The sequence below is a fragment of the Arachis ipaensis genome, chromosome B7 (assembly GCF_059453495.1).
Source record: "Arachis ipaensis isolate K30076 ecotype BB chromosome B7, ASM5945349v1, whole genome shotgun sequence".
NCBI lineage: Eukaryota > Viridiplantae > Streptophyta > Magnoliopsida > Fabales > Fabaceae > Arachis > Arachis ipaensis.
In genome coordinates, this window is record NC_142442.1 from 133,549,103 (window position 1) to 133,566,377 (window position 17,275).

At 33.0% G+C, this 17,275-nt stretch overlaps 3 protein-coding genes across 3 annotated transcripts; 2 read left to right on the forward strand and 1 right to left on the reverse strand.

Annotated features, from left to right (window-relative positions):
• Positions 1-2,228: 2,228 nt before the first annotated feature.
• LOC107607762 (wall-associated receptor kinase 3-like) lies at positions 2,229-4,890 on the forward strand. The gene is made up of 3 exons (XM_088493856.1): positions 2,229-3,028; positions 3,300-3,485; positions 3,722-4,890. Exons 1-3 carry the CDS (start codon positions 2,893-2,895, stop codon positions 4,876-4,878), a joined length of 1,479 nt encoding a protein of 492 aa, XP_088349982.1. The 5' UTR covers positions 2,229-2,892; the 3' UTR covers positions 4,879-4,890.
• A 2,000-nt stretch (positions 4,891-6,890) lies between these two features.
• LOC107607763 (wall-associated receptor kinase 3-like) lies at positions 6,891-14,193 on the reverse strand. The gene is made up of 4 exons (XM_088495038.1): positions 13,293-14,193; positions 12,721-12,900; positions 11,356-12,404; positions 6,891-8,082 (listed from the first exon to the last, which is right to left on the reverse strand). The coding sequence occupies exons 1-4, from the start codon at positions 14,191-14,193 to the stop codon at positions 7,993-7,995; spliced, it is 2,220 nt and encodes a 739-aa protein (XP_088351164.1). The 3' UTR covers positions 6,891-7,992.
• Positions 14,194-15,677: 1,484 nt separating this feature from the next.
• Positions 15,678-17,275, forward strand: LOC148554211 (uncharacterized). Its single transcript, XM_088495039.1, has 2 exons — positions 15,678-15,909; positions 15,993-17,275. Exons 1-2 carry the CDS (start codon positions 15,678-15,680, stop codon positions 17,273-17,275), a joined length of 1,515 nt encoding a protein of 504 aa, XP_088351165.1.

Here is a 17,275-nt window from a genome sequence, read left to right on the forward strand (position 1 = left end):
CTCGGCTCATCTCTGTTACGATCTATTTATTTCTTTTCGCAGAAGAAACGAATATGCATGAATATTAAACTTTAATTTTATTTTATTTTTTACTCTAGCATTCCTCATTTAATAAAAGGAAGTTTCGAAGAAGGGCTAAAGCCGTGTGGAAAGTTTCGCCGTTGACCAAATGACAATAAGATGTCAAGATCAATGAAATGCTCCTTCTTAAAATACATTCGATCAGCTGAGAATTAATTTTTTTCTTTTTTCTTTTTTTATCAACATTTGATAAATATCTTAATTTTTAGGCTAAGAATACCATACGAGAAAAATTATATTGAAATATAAGATATTTATATTTTTAATATATTAAATATATTTAAATTTTAAAAAGCATTATTATTTTTTAACTAATATCATTAGAATACATTTTAGTTAAATAATTACGTTACATATATAAAAAAAAATCAACTATTAATTAATTACTGTATAACAGAAATATGTATTTGGTGTGTTAAGTGCAATTTACTTTATCATATTCTTGTAATTTTTTTTTTCAAAAGCTCATTGTTATAATTTTCTTTTTCTCAAATAAAAATGTGATTTATGGACGGAGAAATTAAGGAATGCTTTGTTTGCAAGCAATACTAGACCAACTCAACTGACTAGTCACCAAAGAGAAAAGTTTAAAAAAGTTTTAATTTGTCATTATTGCCTTCCTAACTGTTTGATTTGCCGCCAATGAGTAATAGCTCAAATGGCATAGTTTCCCTATACTCAATTAAGAGGTTGCGGGTTCGAATTTCCTATCTTTGGTAAAAAAAAAAAATTGTTTGATTTGCCAGCATTAATAGATAAACTATTTTTAATTTGTCACTATACTAAAATTTAGCTAAAAATAACATTTAATGAAACATATTAAAATTATTAGAATTTAACTAATATGTATTTTTAAAATTATTATCATTAGAAGTTTTTAACTTTTTTATTTTAATAAATACGTAAGAATCATATTGAAAATAAAACTTTGTATCTTTTTAGAGAAACTTAAAATTAATAATTTTAACGCTAAATCTAAAATATTATTATTAGTAAAGTTTTAAAATCTTTTAATTTAAAAAATATATAGCAAATATATTAAAAATTTAAACTCTGTATTTCTTTTATAAATTTTTAATTAATAATTTTATTATAATATATATTAAAAACATATCTTAACAAAACTCTTTTAATGATTCTCTAACGCTAATATAAATATAGACTTAACTAATGCATACCTTAAAAATATACATTAAAATTACTAATTAAAAAGATTTTTATAAAAAGTATATAAAATTTAAATAATACCAAAAAATCAATACTATAATAATCAATTTCAGTCAATATTATAGCTAATTGTCAAATAAATCTAATATAAAATCTATTAAAAATGAATTTTTGTTGAATGTGTTCCAATGTTTCTTTTAATTGAATTTTGGATGCTTTTATTTTAAAATGTTTTTATTATTTTCCTGTGTTGAATATTGGTTATAAATTAGTTATACAATATTGGCTCCTGAAAATTTAGCAGAAAATTTAAGTTTCTAATATGATATGTACTTATTGTATATTTAAAAGAATTAATTTTTTTTATTAATAATAACCTTAATAACAATTCATGTAAAATAATAGTTCAGCTAATCCTTAATTAACTTTTAATATTTGTATATTTTTTCAACAATTGAAAATTACTAAAGGTCCTTTGTATGGTGTCTAAAAATTTTAGACATAAATTTTAAAAATAGAAAAATAAATTCTACTTTTTTTTATCTCTATTTTTAGATAATTTAGACAAAAAAAAATCATAAGTACCAAAAAATTTTGCATTACTAAATTATTATGAATGAGTTAATAATCTCTGTTTTTTACGGTGGAAACTCAGTTGCAGTCAACTTCACATGAAGTTGATATCTGAGAGCTGTTAAATGATTTAACTGATTTGACTAAATTTTCATCTAACGGCTCTCTAATATCAATTTCACCTGAAGTCGACTTATCCGGAGATTTTACCGTTTTTGACACACTTTGATGGATATGTCCAGACTCCAGAGTAATGCAAGGAATGGTAGTACAACTAGTAGCTATACTAACTTTTTTGCAGCATATGCTAAACACTCAACTAAACCGCCCCATGGCTGAGCATTTATCAAAGAAGAAACTCCTTTTCCTCATTTTCTTTTTAGCAGCTCATGCTAATGATGCAGCAACTCAACCCGCCAAACATTGCCTTACCAAATGCGGCCACGTCAGCATTCCCTTCCCGTTTGGCACCACAATGGATTGCTCCCTTGACACCAATTTTCTCATAAATTGCACCAACAATGTTCCATACTTTCCCTTACCAACAAACAATAGAGCCCTAACTCTCCTAAGCATATCCCTGGACGATGCCGAACTCCGCGTTCCGTCGCCGGTAGCTAGCGATTGCTATAGCATCGTCCAGGGAAAACTCAGCCACACTGAAATCGATTACTTTTTTATATCAGGAAGCTTTAGCATCTCATGGACCCGAAACACGTTCACCACAATCGGTTGTAACACACTTGGATTAGTTGTGGGGTATAACAATTTTTCAGCGGAAGAACCGAGACCTTATCCCACAACATGCTTCTCCTTCTGCAACAAACTCCAATATGCGAGTAATGGGTCCTGCACCGGCAGTGGTTGCTGCCGTATTAGTATTCCCCGCCCCGCACATGGGTGGTTAACGTTAACAACAGTGAAGTGATTGACTTCAACCCATGTGGTTATGCGTTCTTGGTGGAAGAAGGTGGCTATGAATTTGAGACGACACACCTGAAGAAGCTGGAGAGTACTGAGTTTCCGGTGGTTCTGGATTGGAGTGTAGGGAACCAAACGTGTATTGAAGCTATGAAGAATCCTTCCAGCTTTGCGTGTAAGGCAGAGAGCAGCACGTGTCACGATTCTGATAAGCGTTCTGGTTATGTTTGCAAATGCCCCTCTGGATTTCAGGGTAACCCTTACCTCCTTCATGGTTGTCAACAAGGTATTATTATTCACCGCTTTATTTTTTTTTAGCTGAACATCCCACACTGCAGCAGCCGTCGAACAGACTAAACTCTAAAACCTCTGAGAATCAAAAAAATAATTTTAATAATTAAAGAAAAATATTAAATAATATTAATTAATCAAGAGGTTTCTTTTTTATACATTTTCATTATTATTATTTCTCTGGTTCAAATATAAATACCGTGAGTATGTTGTTTCTTCTCCCTTAAGTGAATAGGTGATGATGATGACAAGTTTTCATATTTTAGATGTTGATGAATGCGGGGGAACCAATGATTGCTTCCATGAAGCAAAATGCCAGAACATACCTGGCGGCTACAATTGTTTGTGTCCGGAGGGATTTGAAGGAGACGGGAGAAACAACGGAACTCGATGTACTAGTCCCGACCCCAGTGATAGGACAAAGATCACTTTGATTTATTCATTATGTTTGGGTAAGTGTACATTTAAACACAATTTTTGTACTATCGAAATTTACATGCAGTTGTTTTTTCATACTTAAAAATGGTTAGTTAATTTAATAAATTTAATTAAATTATTATTTAACTATTTTTAATTATTAACTTCACATAAAAATAACTGTTTCTGAGTCTTAAATCTTTAGCTAAATGACACACTCTCTGGAAATCATGGAAACTTCCACTCACTTTGGTGGGTTTGCATTGACCAGGCATCAGCATAGGCATCTTAGCATTAGTTGTGGCAAGCTTTTATGTGCATTGGAAAGTGAACAAAAAAAAGCTCATCAACCTTAAAGAACAGTATTTTCAACAAAATGGCGGTTCGTTGTTGCAAGAACATATAGCTAAACATAGCAGCTCAAGCCAAATAGCCAAAGTCTTCACTATTGAGGAACTAAGGAAGGCAACCAACAACTTTGATGCAGGCAAAATCCTAGGCCAAGGGGGCCAAGGAACAGTTTACAAAGGAGTATTATCAGATAATATAACTGTAGCAATAAAAAAGTCCAAAATTAGTGACGCAAGCCAAATTAAGGACTTCATCAATGAGTTAGTTGTACTCTCACAAATCAACCATAGGCATGTGGTTAAGCTCTTGGGTTGTTGCTTAGAAACAGAAATTCCCTTGCTTGTTTACGAATTCATTCCCAATGGTACTGTTTTTGAGCATCTTCATGGTCATGAACCATTTTTAAGACTTACATGGAAAACAAGATTGAGAATAGCTGCTGAAACTGCTGGGGCATTAGCTTATTTGCATTTGGATACTTGTATCCCTGTAATCCACAGAGATGTGAAAACTAGCAATATTCTACTTGATCATGATCTCACTGCAAAGGTTTCTGATTTCGGTGCTTCAAGAATTGTTCCTCAAGGTAAAACTGAGTTAGCCACTTTGGTGCAAGGAACTTGGGGGTATCTTGATCCAGAATCATTTCTCACAAGCCAATTAACAGATAAGAGTGATGTCTATAGTTTTGGAGTTGTTCTTGCAGAATTACTTACAGGAAGAAAAGCGCTTTCTTTTGACATGCCGGATGCTGAAAAGAACCTTGCAATGTTCTTTGTTTCTTCAATGAAAGAGAATCGTTTGCTTCATATTGTAGATAAGGGCATAATAAATGAAGCAAAGGTTGAGCATGTATATGAATTTGCCAAGATTGCAAAACAGTGTTTAAACTTGAAAGGAGAAGAAAGACCTACAATGAAAGAAGTGGCAATGGAAATTGAGGGGATTAGAGCTGAGGAAAAACATAGATGGTGGTGGGAGAAGGAGAAATTGTCCTCTGAAGAAACTGAAATCCTGGTCAAAGCACCTTCTACTAGCAATAATAATGCTGAAGAATCCTTTATGCTTTTGGACTGAATTTAATATTAATATTAGGCAATAATTCATTTGTTCTGCAATAAAATAAATTCTAATTTTCAGACATATAACGATTTATCTATTTTTTTATTAATTTAAATTTTTGAAAAAAAAATATTTTAATATTATATCAGAGTTTATATAATTAAAAGATTTAGAACTTGATTTTTTTAATCTTAAAAAAAAATTTAAGCATAAGACAAATAAAAAATAAAAAAAAATCTATACAAAGTTTATTAGGATAGGTTATTGGTAGTTAGTTTCTTTCTATATTTAGCATGTGTGTATTATATGTAATAGGCTCATATATAAGGTCAGCAAACTGCACTTGTATGGACCAATTTCTGATATCAGATCAATATAGCTTACATTCCAAGAAACTCATATTTTCTTCACCCCTGTGATCTCTCTCTTTTCTTTCCAATAGTTCATACTAATTCAAGAGCTTTGTCACAGTTCGAATGAGGTGGAGACATTATACTGGTGTGAGCCATTGAATAAGTTGCATAATCAATTATCATTTTATCGTTGATAATGTTGCTTAGCCAAATAACATATTTTCCTTTGTTGCTTCTCCATTAGGTGAGTATCTGGATAGTGTATGTGATATAACTAATTAAAAGTATCAAAATTCTTTAAATAATGCAAAACTGAATTCTTTAAACTTCTTTTAAGATAGTGGATAATAAATGAATTAGCTAATTTTATAGGTGTTCATTATAAAAGAAAAATGTGAAAGATAGAGGATGGACTAATTCACAATAATTTAGTAATTTTTAATTGTTAGTGTATCACTACACCAAAAACGGCAGATTGTGGCAGTTAATGCGACGGATAAGAGGATGGCTGCCAATTGATTGGCATTTTGCGGTGATTTTGGTATAACCGCCGCAAAATAGATTATTGTGGTGCTAGATAAGCTATTGACGGCGGTTTTTTTCAACCGCCGCAAAATACGTCTAACTCATTTTTTTTAAATAATTGGATATGATTTACTTACGTTCTCATTACTTTATTTGAGAAATATCTTTGAATCACTGTTACTTAAATCGTTACATTATTTTTGTATTTGTTTTACGAAAAAAATTAATCACTTACAAAAATATATTTTGATTAATCATGTAAATAAATTTACAAATTGGATTTCCTCGTTTACTATAAGATCTTTTAAGTTTGCCTTCAAGCGTAATTGTAAAAGAAAAAAATAAGTCAACGTCTGAATTTTTAATATTAAAACAAAGTTCAATCGACGAGCATAAAGATTGAAATACTTAAAGTAGACAAATATGTAATATTACAATCCAAAACTATTAAATTAAAGTAATCAACCTAAGTGTTAAAATAAAAAGGCAAACAAAGTTCAATCAACAATTAAATTTTTCAAATTTTTTATTTTAATTAATTTCTAATAAATCAAAATTAAAAAACAGACAAAATAAAATAGGCAAAATAATAAAAAAGTAACAGGAACATAGTTATCAGAATCGAATCGATAATCGACCCGGTAATATAACTGGATTATCGGTCACTGGTTCAACCGATGAGTCACAGGTTGAATCAATTGATCCGGTCATAATTAAATATGAACTAGTATTTTTACCCGTAATAATATTACAGGAATATAAATTTTTTAAAATTACGGTCCACTTTGTTCTAACAATATAGATTATGCATAGCACAAAAGATTTATAAAATCAAACTACTTTTTTAAAAAAAACTCGTAGATTGACAAAAGTCTCTAGCTAAAAAGACCAAGGTATCTGTAGATAAAAAATTAAATAATAAGATTTTTAGTTATTATTTTTATATAAAAAAGTCTAATCTTTTATTAATAATTAATTTTAACATTTGTTATCTAGAATTTAAAACAATTTAACGTGTATACTTTTACATTTAATTAAGTGTTAACTATTAAGTCCGTTGCACAAATAGAAATATGATACGAATTTGTATCAAGAACTAGAGAGAATTAGAGATAATCAGAGAGGATAGAAGAGAAATCCCTAGAATTAGGACCAAAGAGAGAAAGTAGAGTTTCTAATTACACCATACCTATCCTCTATTATTACATCATACTCCTATTTATAGTATAATTCTCTAATTGGGCTAGCCCAATACTAATTGTATCATTACCCTACCCTTCAAAACAACCTACAAGGTTGTGAAAAAAAAAAACTATAAATCCCAATAAAAATTATAAAAGCTAATTACAATTAATAAAAAAATCAAATAATCCTAAAATAATATTTTCTATGCTACTGCTAAAAAAAAATTTACCACCAGGATCCCATTGTTTAAAAAAATTTGGATCCATAAAACTGTTGGATTTTGTACTGAAAAATTTAAACCCATCTTGCAAAAGGAGAAATTGGGCTGAATCCAAGCACTCCAAGCCCAGCTCAAATTCAGGGGTCCTCTTCCCTTCCACCACAATCCAGACACAGAAGGCCAACAATCTCATTTCTCTTCTCTCCCTCTCAACTAAGTGCAGGGCTACTGCCGAAAGAACAACCGTTGGCGAGCCAAGCACCACTGTCTGGATCTAGTGGCTCCTTCTCCACCTTTCCTCAGTTCCGTTCGCACCATCCGTTGCAGAATCCACTGCTAGCTGCGGCATCCCATCGCTGTCTCGTGCTCCATCGCAATTCCTTGGTAACGCCACCGCCACCTGCTTCTTTGTCGTTCGAGCCTCCTCTTCGAGATCCCAAGAAAAGACCGCCGCAAGGAGTGGAGCTGGTCTTGCCAATATCGGAGAAACGCGCCGGAACCCTCCTCCACACCTTCGAGGATCTCCGGTGCCGGTCGCTGCTGCCACTCCGTCAACCCAGGGCGTCGTAAGCATCTGCTCCTTCACGGAGGTGCCGTCCTCGGTGCCGCTTCCTGTTGTCAGATCTGCCGCTGCATCGTCCTCGACCGGATTTGTTCCCCTCCACGGACGACCACCGGCATCCAAAGGTTGCGTTCCGGCATACAGGTGAGCTAGTCCCTGAATCAGGAAATCTGATTGCAGAATTGAAATTTGGGTTGCTTGTGTGTTCAAATCAGTTGAACTTGTTCCTGGAAAAAGATATCTCTGATGCGGTTTTATTTGGATATGGAATTGAAAATCTGGATCTAAAACTGTTGATATATTCTGCCAATTCGTTGTGGAATTATTTGTTGAATCTGAGTTTGCATCGGGTTCTTCTTCTTCTGCATCCATGGGTTTTGAAGTTTGGCATGAATTTTGTTGTTGTTGCTGAAATTGTGGCACCGCATCTTCTGCATCAATTGCATAATCTGAACTTGTTGATTTGCACACTGATCTTGTGAAATTGAATTTGTGATCTATTGTTGTTGAATTTAGTGCTGAATTTCTTGTTGAATCTGTAATTTTTGTTGATTTGGTTTGTTGTTGCTGCGGTCGAACTTGTAAACTGAAATATGATTCTTCTGCTTCTTCTTCCTCTTCTGTGTGAAATGGAGTCATGTTGAATTCTAAAAATTGGTTGCTGCATTCATCAATGCTGCATTCTCATAAGCTGATGCTGAATTCTAAAATTGCAGAGCCGTAAGTGTTGAATTGTTTGCTTCTGGAGCAGTTGAATTATTGTTGATTGGTTGAAAAGCTGAGGTTGATTTGGCTTGAATCTGAAAAATTGGATGTTGCTGCTTCTGGATTTTTGTTGAAATTTCTGCTGTTAGTGCACAATCGGCTTCCCCATGGATCCTCTTGGTCATGGTTGCACCAATTTTGTTGCAAGTTGCATGAATTTCTGCAAGTATCTTGGATCGTTTTTCATAATTTGAATTCAAACGATCTAAGCTAGTTTGAATCTGATCTCAAATTGTGTCATCATAGGAATTTGGCATGGTGTTCAGTGAAAGCACCATTTGATACGAATTTGTATCAAGAACTAGAGAGAATCAGAGATAATCAAAGAGGATAGAAGAGAAATCCCTAGAATTAGGGCCAAAGAGAGAAAGTAGAGTTTCCAATTACACCATGCCTATCCTCTATTATTACATCATACTCCTATTTATAGTATAATTCTCTAATTGGGCTAGCCCAATACTAATTGTATCAAAATAATTAATTTTTATACTTGCTATTTAAAAATAATATTTTTTCTCTCTATGTAAATAAAAATATAATTAGATATTAGCATAAAAAAATTATACTAATAGTTATAAAATTAACTTTTTTAAAATAATTAAATCTTGATTCTAACTTTTAATTATAACATTAGTATTCTCTCCAAATTATATGTAATAAATATTTGAAAGAAGAGAAATGAAAATATAGATTAAAAATATAAGCGGTAAAAATTTAAAACTAAATAAAAAACTATGTATATAATAACAATAATACTAATATTTTTTATTTAAATTATATTATTTTGTTAATTTTGTTTTCCGTAGAAGAGAAAGATAGAAAAAAATAGAGATGAGAGAAAAGAGAGAGAAAGATAAAGATGAAGAATGAGAGTGAGAGTGAGAGTTTGTTAATTTTTGAAGAAAATTTTTTATTTTAATTGTAAAAAAATATCGGATGACATATTTTGATTTATCAAATTACTCATATAAAATATAAATTATATATAGAGTAAAAATAGTAGAGAGAAGTAGAAAAATGGAGAGAGGTAGATGAGAGAATTTAGGAAGAGGGTTTATTAATTTTGAAAAAAAAATATTTTCTCTCAATTTTAATAATAGAGTGTCATGTGACACATTTGATTATTAAATTAGATAGTAATATATGATACATAATATAGATATGTTTCAATTTCAATTTTAATTTTAATGTAATTAAAGAATGTCAGGTTGCACATTTTGATTGTCAAATTAGTAATTAGTCATTGATATTGATAATGATATATAAAATAGATAGAGTGGTTGAAAGAATGAGAGAAATAGAGAAAGGAAGAGGGAGGATGGGAGAACTCTTTAATTTTGGAAGGAAAGATTTGATTTCAATTGCAATGAGGGAGTGACACATGTGACATGTGGCACATTTTGATTGTAAAATTAGTAAAGAGGAGGAAAGAATTTTTTTAATTTTGGAGGGAAATATTTAATTTCAATTACAATGAGAGAGTGACATGTGGCACATTTTGGTTGTAAAATTATAACCTGGAGGAAAAAATTCTTTAATTTTGGAGGGAAAAATTTGATTCCAATTGCAATAAAAAAGTGACATGTAGCACATTTTAGTTGTAAAATTAGAGATATATAATAGATATAAAAAAATAAATCTTTATTTAAATTAAATTTAATTAAATTATGTATAAATTATAATATGATTCATGCCTTTATATATATGTAATATATAAGATGCCTATAATAACTATGATCAGATATAAAGTATATAACAAAAAATTGTGTGTCAATCAAATGTGTTGATATGATATATATAATTATTAGCGCTATATACATTGAAGAGTCATTTAACTTGGGGACAACATGACATTGTTAAAGCTTTTCCTTCTCCAGGTTCAAGGTTTGAGCCCTGCTTTCTTCATTTATGGAAGGCTTTTCATAGTGAAAGCGCGGGTTTAACAATGATCCACACGTGGGTCTATTGGTGGAAGCGCAGGTTTAATGGTTGGCCGCTCCCGATTCGACATAAACAGGTATATTGAATTTGGTGGCGGTTAAAATCGTCGCAAAACGAACGTTGTTTTCATTTATTTGTTATTTAGCGGCGGTTATGAATTTATATTTTGTGGCGGTTATTCTAGCAATTAGCATAAACCGCTGCTAATTATAACCGTTTGCCTATAGCCTTTTGACAATAAATTTAACCGTCACAAAATATTTAGTGACGGTTTAAAACTGTCGTAATATTACTCCAGAATCGCTTAGGAAGTTATAATGAATTAGGAATTAACTAAAATATATTTTCATATATAGTGTTTAATTAATATATATTCTAAAAAATATGCTAAAGGTATCATTAGTAATGTTATTAAATTTTTTAAAATTTATAATAAATACATTAAAATTAAATTTTATATATTTTTTTAAATAATAATTTCAACCTGGTAAGACACATTAATTAAATCTATATTTATGTTAGACTTAGAGAATTAAGAAAGATTTGTTAACATAAGTGTAGAGCTAACATATGTATAGCACTTCTTTACAAAATAGAATTAGTGGTAGTAGAATTAATTAATGGAAAAGTTTAGGGGGCAGTAATTTTTGTGTTTTTTGGCCAGCACTTAATCATTAAAAGAAAAGTGAGTGATTTCTCACCATTGGATGTAATCTTACACCATTAAAAACACTATTAATAGCCAATTGATGGTTACAAAATACCAAAGTTGCTGGCCCTAGCACTGCTCTTAATTAATTATATATTGCCTAAAAATGATACTGAATTCGGTCCAAAAGCATAAAGTATTCTTCTTCAAGATTATTGCTAATAGAAGGTGATGCTTTGAGAAGGATTTCAGTTTCTTCAGATGGAAATTCCTCCTTCTCCCGGCACCATATATGTTTTTCCTCAGCTCTAATCCCCTGAAGTTCCATTGCCACTGCTTTCATTGTAGGCCTTGCTTCTCCTTTCGAGCTTAAACATTGTTTTGCAATCTTGGCAAATTCATATACATGCTCAACCTTTGCTTCATTTATTATGCTCTTGTCTACAATATCAAGCAAACGATTCTCTTCCATTGAAGTTACAAAGAACATTGCAAGGTTTTTCTCAGCATCCGGCATGTCAAAAGAGAGAGCTTTTCTTCCTGTAAATAGTTCCGCAAGAACAACTCCGAAACTATAAACATCACTCTTATCCGTTAATTGGCTTGTGAGGAAGGTTTCTGGATCAAGATACCCACATGTTCCTTGCACCAAAGTAGCTAACTCAATTTTATCTTGAGGAACAATCCTTGAAGCTCCGAAATCAGAAACCTTTGCAGTGAGATCATGATCAAGTAGAATATTGCTAGTTTTCACATCTCTATGAATTATGGGGATACAAGTATCCAAATGCAAGTAAGCTAAAGCCCCAGCAGTTTCAGCAGCTATTCTCAATCTTGTTTTCCATGTAAGTCTTAGAAATGTTCCATGACCATGAAGATGCTCAAAAACAGTACCATTGGGAATGAATTCGTAAACAAGCAAGGGAATTTCTGTTTCTAAACAACAACCCAAGAGCTTAACAACATTCCTATGGTTGATTTGTGACAGTACAACTAACTCATTGATGAAGTCCTTATTAATTTGGCTTGGGCCACTAATTTTGGACTTCTTTATTGCTACGGTTTTATTGTCTGATAATACTCCTTTGTAAACTGTTCCTTGGCCCCCTTGGCCTAGGATTTTGCATGCATCAAAGTTGTTGGTTGCTTTTCTTAGTTCCTCAATAGTGAAGACTTTGGCTATTTGGCCTGAGTTTCTATGTTTGGATATATGTTCTTGCAACAAGAAACCGCCATTTTGTTGAAAATACTGTTCTTTAAGTTTGATGAGCTTTCTTTTGTTCACTTTCCAATGCACATAAAAGCTTGCCACAACTAACGCTAAGATGCCTATGCTGATGCCTGGTCAATGCAAACGCACCAAAATGAGTGGAAGTTTCATTGATTTTCGGAAGAATCAATCACGAAAATAGTGAGGATATGTGTGTGTTTTGGGATAAGCTATTATCTTAGACATTGACGATTAATAATAACTAAATAAAGTTAAGATCTAATTAATTACCTTTGGACTATATATATTGAATAATATTTTTTTTTTCAAGTCTATTAGTTGATGCTAACTACTATCAAATATTTTTATGTTACTGTCTAGCAACTTAGGAAAAAAAGTTCAAAATATATATATCAAAATGATGTTTAAATGTACACTTACCCAAACATAATGAATAAATCAAAGTGGTCTTTGTCCTATAACTGGACTTGGGACTAGTACATCGAGTTCCATTGTTTTTCCCGTCTCCTTCAAATCCTTCTGGACACAAACAGTTGTAGCTGCCAGGTGTGTTCTCGCATTTTGCTTTATGGAAGCAATCATTGGGTCCAGCGCATTCATCAATATCTAAGGTATTGAAAACTTGTCATCATCTTCACTTATGGGAGAAGAAACAACATGCGGTATATATATTTGAATCAGAAAAATAATAATAATGAAAGTGTATTAAAAAAAACTAATTTTTAGATTAGTTAATATTAACTAATTTTTTATAGTATAAAATTATTTTTTATAGTATAAAAATATTAAATTAAAAACCTATTAGAAATTAACCATCAAAAATTAGTTTTCCTTAGAGTGAATAAGGTGAAAATTCAGGTGAAGTCGACTTCATGTAAAGTTGATATTTGAAAGCCGTTAGATAAAAAATTAGTCAAATTAGTCAAATCATCTAACAGCTCTCAGATATCTAACTTTACGTGAAGTCGACTGCAAGTTTCCACTGTGAATAATAGTACCTTGTTGACAACCATGAAGGAGATAAGGGTTACCCTGAAAACCAGAGGGGCATTTGCAAACATAACCAGGACGCTTATCAGAATCGTGACACGTGCTGTTCTCTGCCTTACACGCAAAGCTGGAAGGATTCTTCATAGCTTCAATACACGTTTGGTCCCCTATACTCCAATCCAGAACCACCGGAAACTCAGTACTCTCCAGCTTCTTCAGGTGTGTCGTCTCAAATTCATAGCCATCTTCTTCCACCAAGAATGCATAACTGCATGGGTTGAAGTCACTCACTTGGCTGTTGTTAAAGTCATTGTTCTCAAAATAATAACCGATCAACGTTAATAACCGCCCTTCTGCGGCGCGGGGAATATTAATACGGCAACAACCGCTGCCGGTGCAGGAGCCATTGCTCGCATGTTCAAGTTTCTCGCAGTAGGAAAAGCATGTGGCGGGATAATGTCTCGAATCTTCCAGTGTAAACGCCACAACTACTCCAAGTGTGTTACAACCAATTGCGGTGAACGTGTTTCGGGTCCATGAGATGCTAAAGTTTCCCGAGAAAAGAAACTGATCGGTTTGAATGTTGCTGATTTTGCCCTGGTCGTCGATGCTATAGCAATCGCTAGCTACCGGCGACGAAACGCGGAGATCGGAATCGACGAGGGATATGTTTAGGAGAATTAGGGCGGTGTTGTTTGATAAGGGCAATAAGTATGGGACATTGTTGGTGCAATTTATGAGAAAATTGGTGTCAAGGGAGCAATCCTTTGTGGTGCCAAACGGGAAGGGAATGCTGACGTGGCCGCATTTGGTTAGGCAGTGTTTGGCGGGTTGAGTTGCTGCATCATTAGCATGAGCTGCTAAAAAGAAAATGAGGAAGAGGAGGTTCTTTGATAAATGCTCAGCCATGGCTTTGTTGAATGTTCAGCATATGCTGCAAAAAAGAAGTATAGGTACTAGTTCGTAGCAATGCTTGCATTGGTCTGGACATATCCGTAGTAAAAGTGTATAAAAAACAAAGATTAACTCATAATACGAAATAATATATTCAATATTTGAAATGATTTAAAATTAATTATTATTATTATGTGCTAAAAAGTTGATATCTCAAATTTGACATATGAAATATAGTGATGATGCTACAAGCCTTTTTATAATTACCTTTTGTTGGTAAAAAATAATTGAACTCGAAGAAAAAGGTTATTCGAATTATAAAGTAAGCTTTTGCAAAAAGAGTTAGTGTGGAAGGAGATGTATTTGGTGGCATTGAGTAAGAGATCGATTAGTTTAGTAAATCGAGGAGTTATTCGAGTTAAAAAGATCGAAAATTCTTAGAATCGAAGGTTATTCAACTGTCGTTATAGGATCAGGCAAAAGAGCGGGAACGGTTATCTGTGTTTTTGTACACGTAAGATTTTCATTTCGAAATGATCAGTTAAGGAAATGGCTATAAATACTAGAAGGCTCGAAGTCACAAAGATTGTAACTTTGCTTCAGAAATTACTCACGCACACTCATATCTCCAGCGACTTATTGAGTCTACTTTGAGTCAATTTTCTGTAGGGTTCCTTCCACTTATTTTACTTTCCATTTATATTTTCTGCAAACTTTACTTTTCTTGTAAATTTATCTTTCCAGCAACATTTAATTTTCTTGTTCAATTTACAATTTTCAGTATTTTTATTTTCGAAGTTTAAAAGTCCTTTGATCTAATCAAAGGCATTTTATTGCTTTATTTAAATTCAATGCAAACCATTTCGATTTCAGTCAATTTTACGTTCAAAATCTTTATCTTTCAGTCCTTCAGTCTTTTTCTTTAATTTTTGTCTAATTCGAGGAACTTTGATACACTTCTAGAAAACTGGTACTCGCAAAAAAGAGGAGTAGGTTTCGCTCCCAAACCATTAGAATCGAACTACCATTGATTTGCTAAAAATCGCAAAACAAATTGGCACGCCTGGTGGTGGACAGTTTTTAAATTGAAGTGTGTCAAATGATTTTGGTGTCACTTGGTGTATGCAATTAAGAAGTGGAAGGATTGTTCACATGGCTGATGAAGTGTCGAATGTGAATGGTGGTTCGTCCACTAATGATAGTGCACCAATAACTATATAACCTTCAAAAGTTACTTCACGTTCCGAAAGGGTGGTTATCAGTGAAAGTGTGGCAGTTATAAATATGCAGGCTGAAAATAAGGGACGTAATACTCGTCCACGTGGTAATTCACCACCAATTCAACCTCAAGTAACTGCTGGTTGGCCTCCTTATGGCCTTCCTCCTGGTTATACTCCGTCAGTGAGTGGTTTTGTACCTCCAATTTGATTTGGGAGGGCATAAATGGAGTAAGTAATGTCCAAAATTCACAACAATCCGAGTTTTCTCGAGATTGTAATATGGGCTCTACATCAAATGCTTCTAATTCAATAGCAGCATTTCGGCAACATGTGAAAGAAAAACATCATGATTTAGTCAATCTATTCACCCAGCAAATGACCACAATTTTGAATCCTATGATGGCTGATCACAAATTGAAATTCGATCGTCTTGCAAGGCAAGTCGAGCGAATTGCTCGAATCGTTGATTATGATGAAGGAGAAAGGCAGAATGCTAGAGGAAATAACGAGGGTTTTAAAATTTATTTCAAAATGAGAATGATGTTTATAGAAATAGAGAAAATCCTCAGTTAATTCTTCATGGTCAAAATGCAGAAGATGTCCTGGCTCGATTACGCGTTAATCCAGTTGGTGAACGTTATCAAGTTACTAGAATTGTGGAACATGTTTTAAATAGGGTTGGATTCAATATAGGATTCATGAATCAACCCCATTTTGTGTCAGCTTTTTTCCAAAATGTTCAAATGGCTGAAGTGTCAAGAGGAATGAAAAATCCTAAAATAATTACGAAGTTTGCAGGAGAAGTTGGAGAGTCAACTATTGAACATGTTGCTCGATATTTGGTTGAGATTGGAAATTTAGCCAACGATGAAAGTTTGAAAATGAAATTTTTTCCTTCTTCGTTAACGAAGAATGCATTTACTTGGTTTTCGAATCTTAGACCAAATTCGATAACAATGTGGGCTCAGTTAGAAACAGCCTTTCATGCCCAGTTTTATCGAGGAGAATTGATTGTGGCAGTTACTGACTTAGTGGCTTTGAAACGAGAAGATGGTGAAACCATTGATGATTATATGATTCCTTTCAAGAATGCTAGAAGTCGATGCTATGTATCTCTTCTTGAAAGTGAAGTAGTAAAGATAGCAGTTATGGGGTTAGAATTTTATATGCGTAAAAAATTACTCAATGTGCATATTCCTAACTTAGCCCATTCAGCAGAAAGAGTTCGCCAGGTAGAAATTTTGAAGAAGGAAAAAGAGAAGTATAAGAGCGAAAGGAGGTTGAAGAGTAAAACTTTTTCTCGAAAGGAAAAATTTGCTCTCGTGGCCCTGGAATCCTCTGAGGAGGAGTCCGATTTAGAGACGGAGGTTGATTTGGCCGAACTTAAGAAATGTCCTCCTTATGTGTGTTCTTTACTTAAGAAACTCCCTAGCAATGAAAAGTCGAATGATTCAAAACTGAAAAGTGGAAAGAGATACAATTTTAATATTTCGAAATCTGATAAGATTTTCGTTGTATTGCTTAAAGATAAACAGTTAATTTTACCAGAAGGCAGAACTTTGCTTTCGGTGAAAGATTTAAAAGGAAAACCTTATTGTAAGTTTCACCAAGCAACTAGTCATTTAACTAACAATTGTGTTTGTTTCAGAGATTTAATACAAGAAGCCATCATGGAAGGACGATTGAAGTTTGATGATGGTAAAAAAGAGATGAAAGTTGATTTTGATCCTTTCGATTCTGAAGCCAGTTTTGCTGAGCCATATTTGGGGGTGAATACGGTTGGAGTGTCTTATGGCTTTGATGTGACCTTGGGGGACTTCGGATCGAATATCCATGCTGTCTATCCCGATGTAGGAGATGGGTTATCGGAGTTTTGA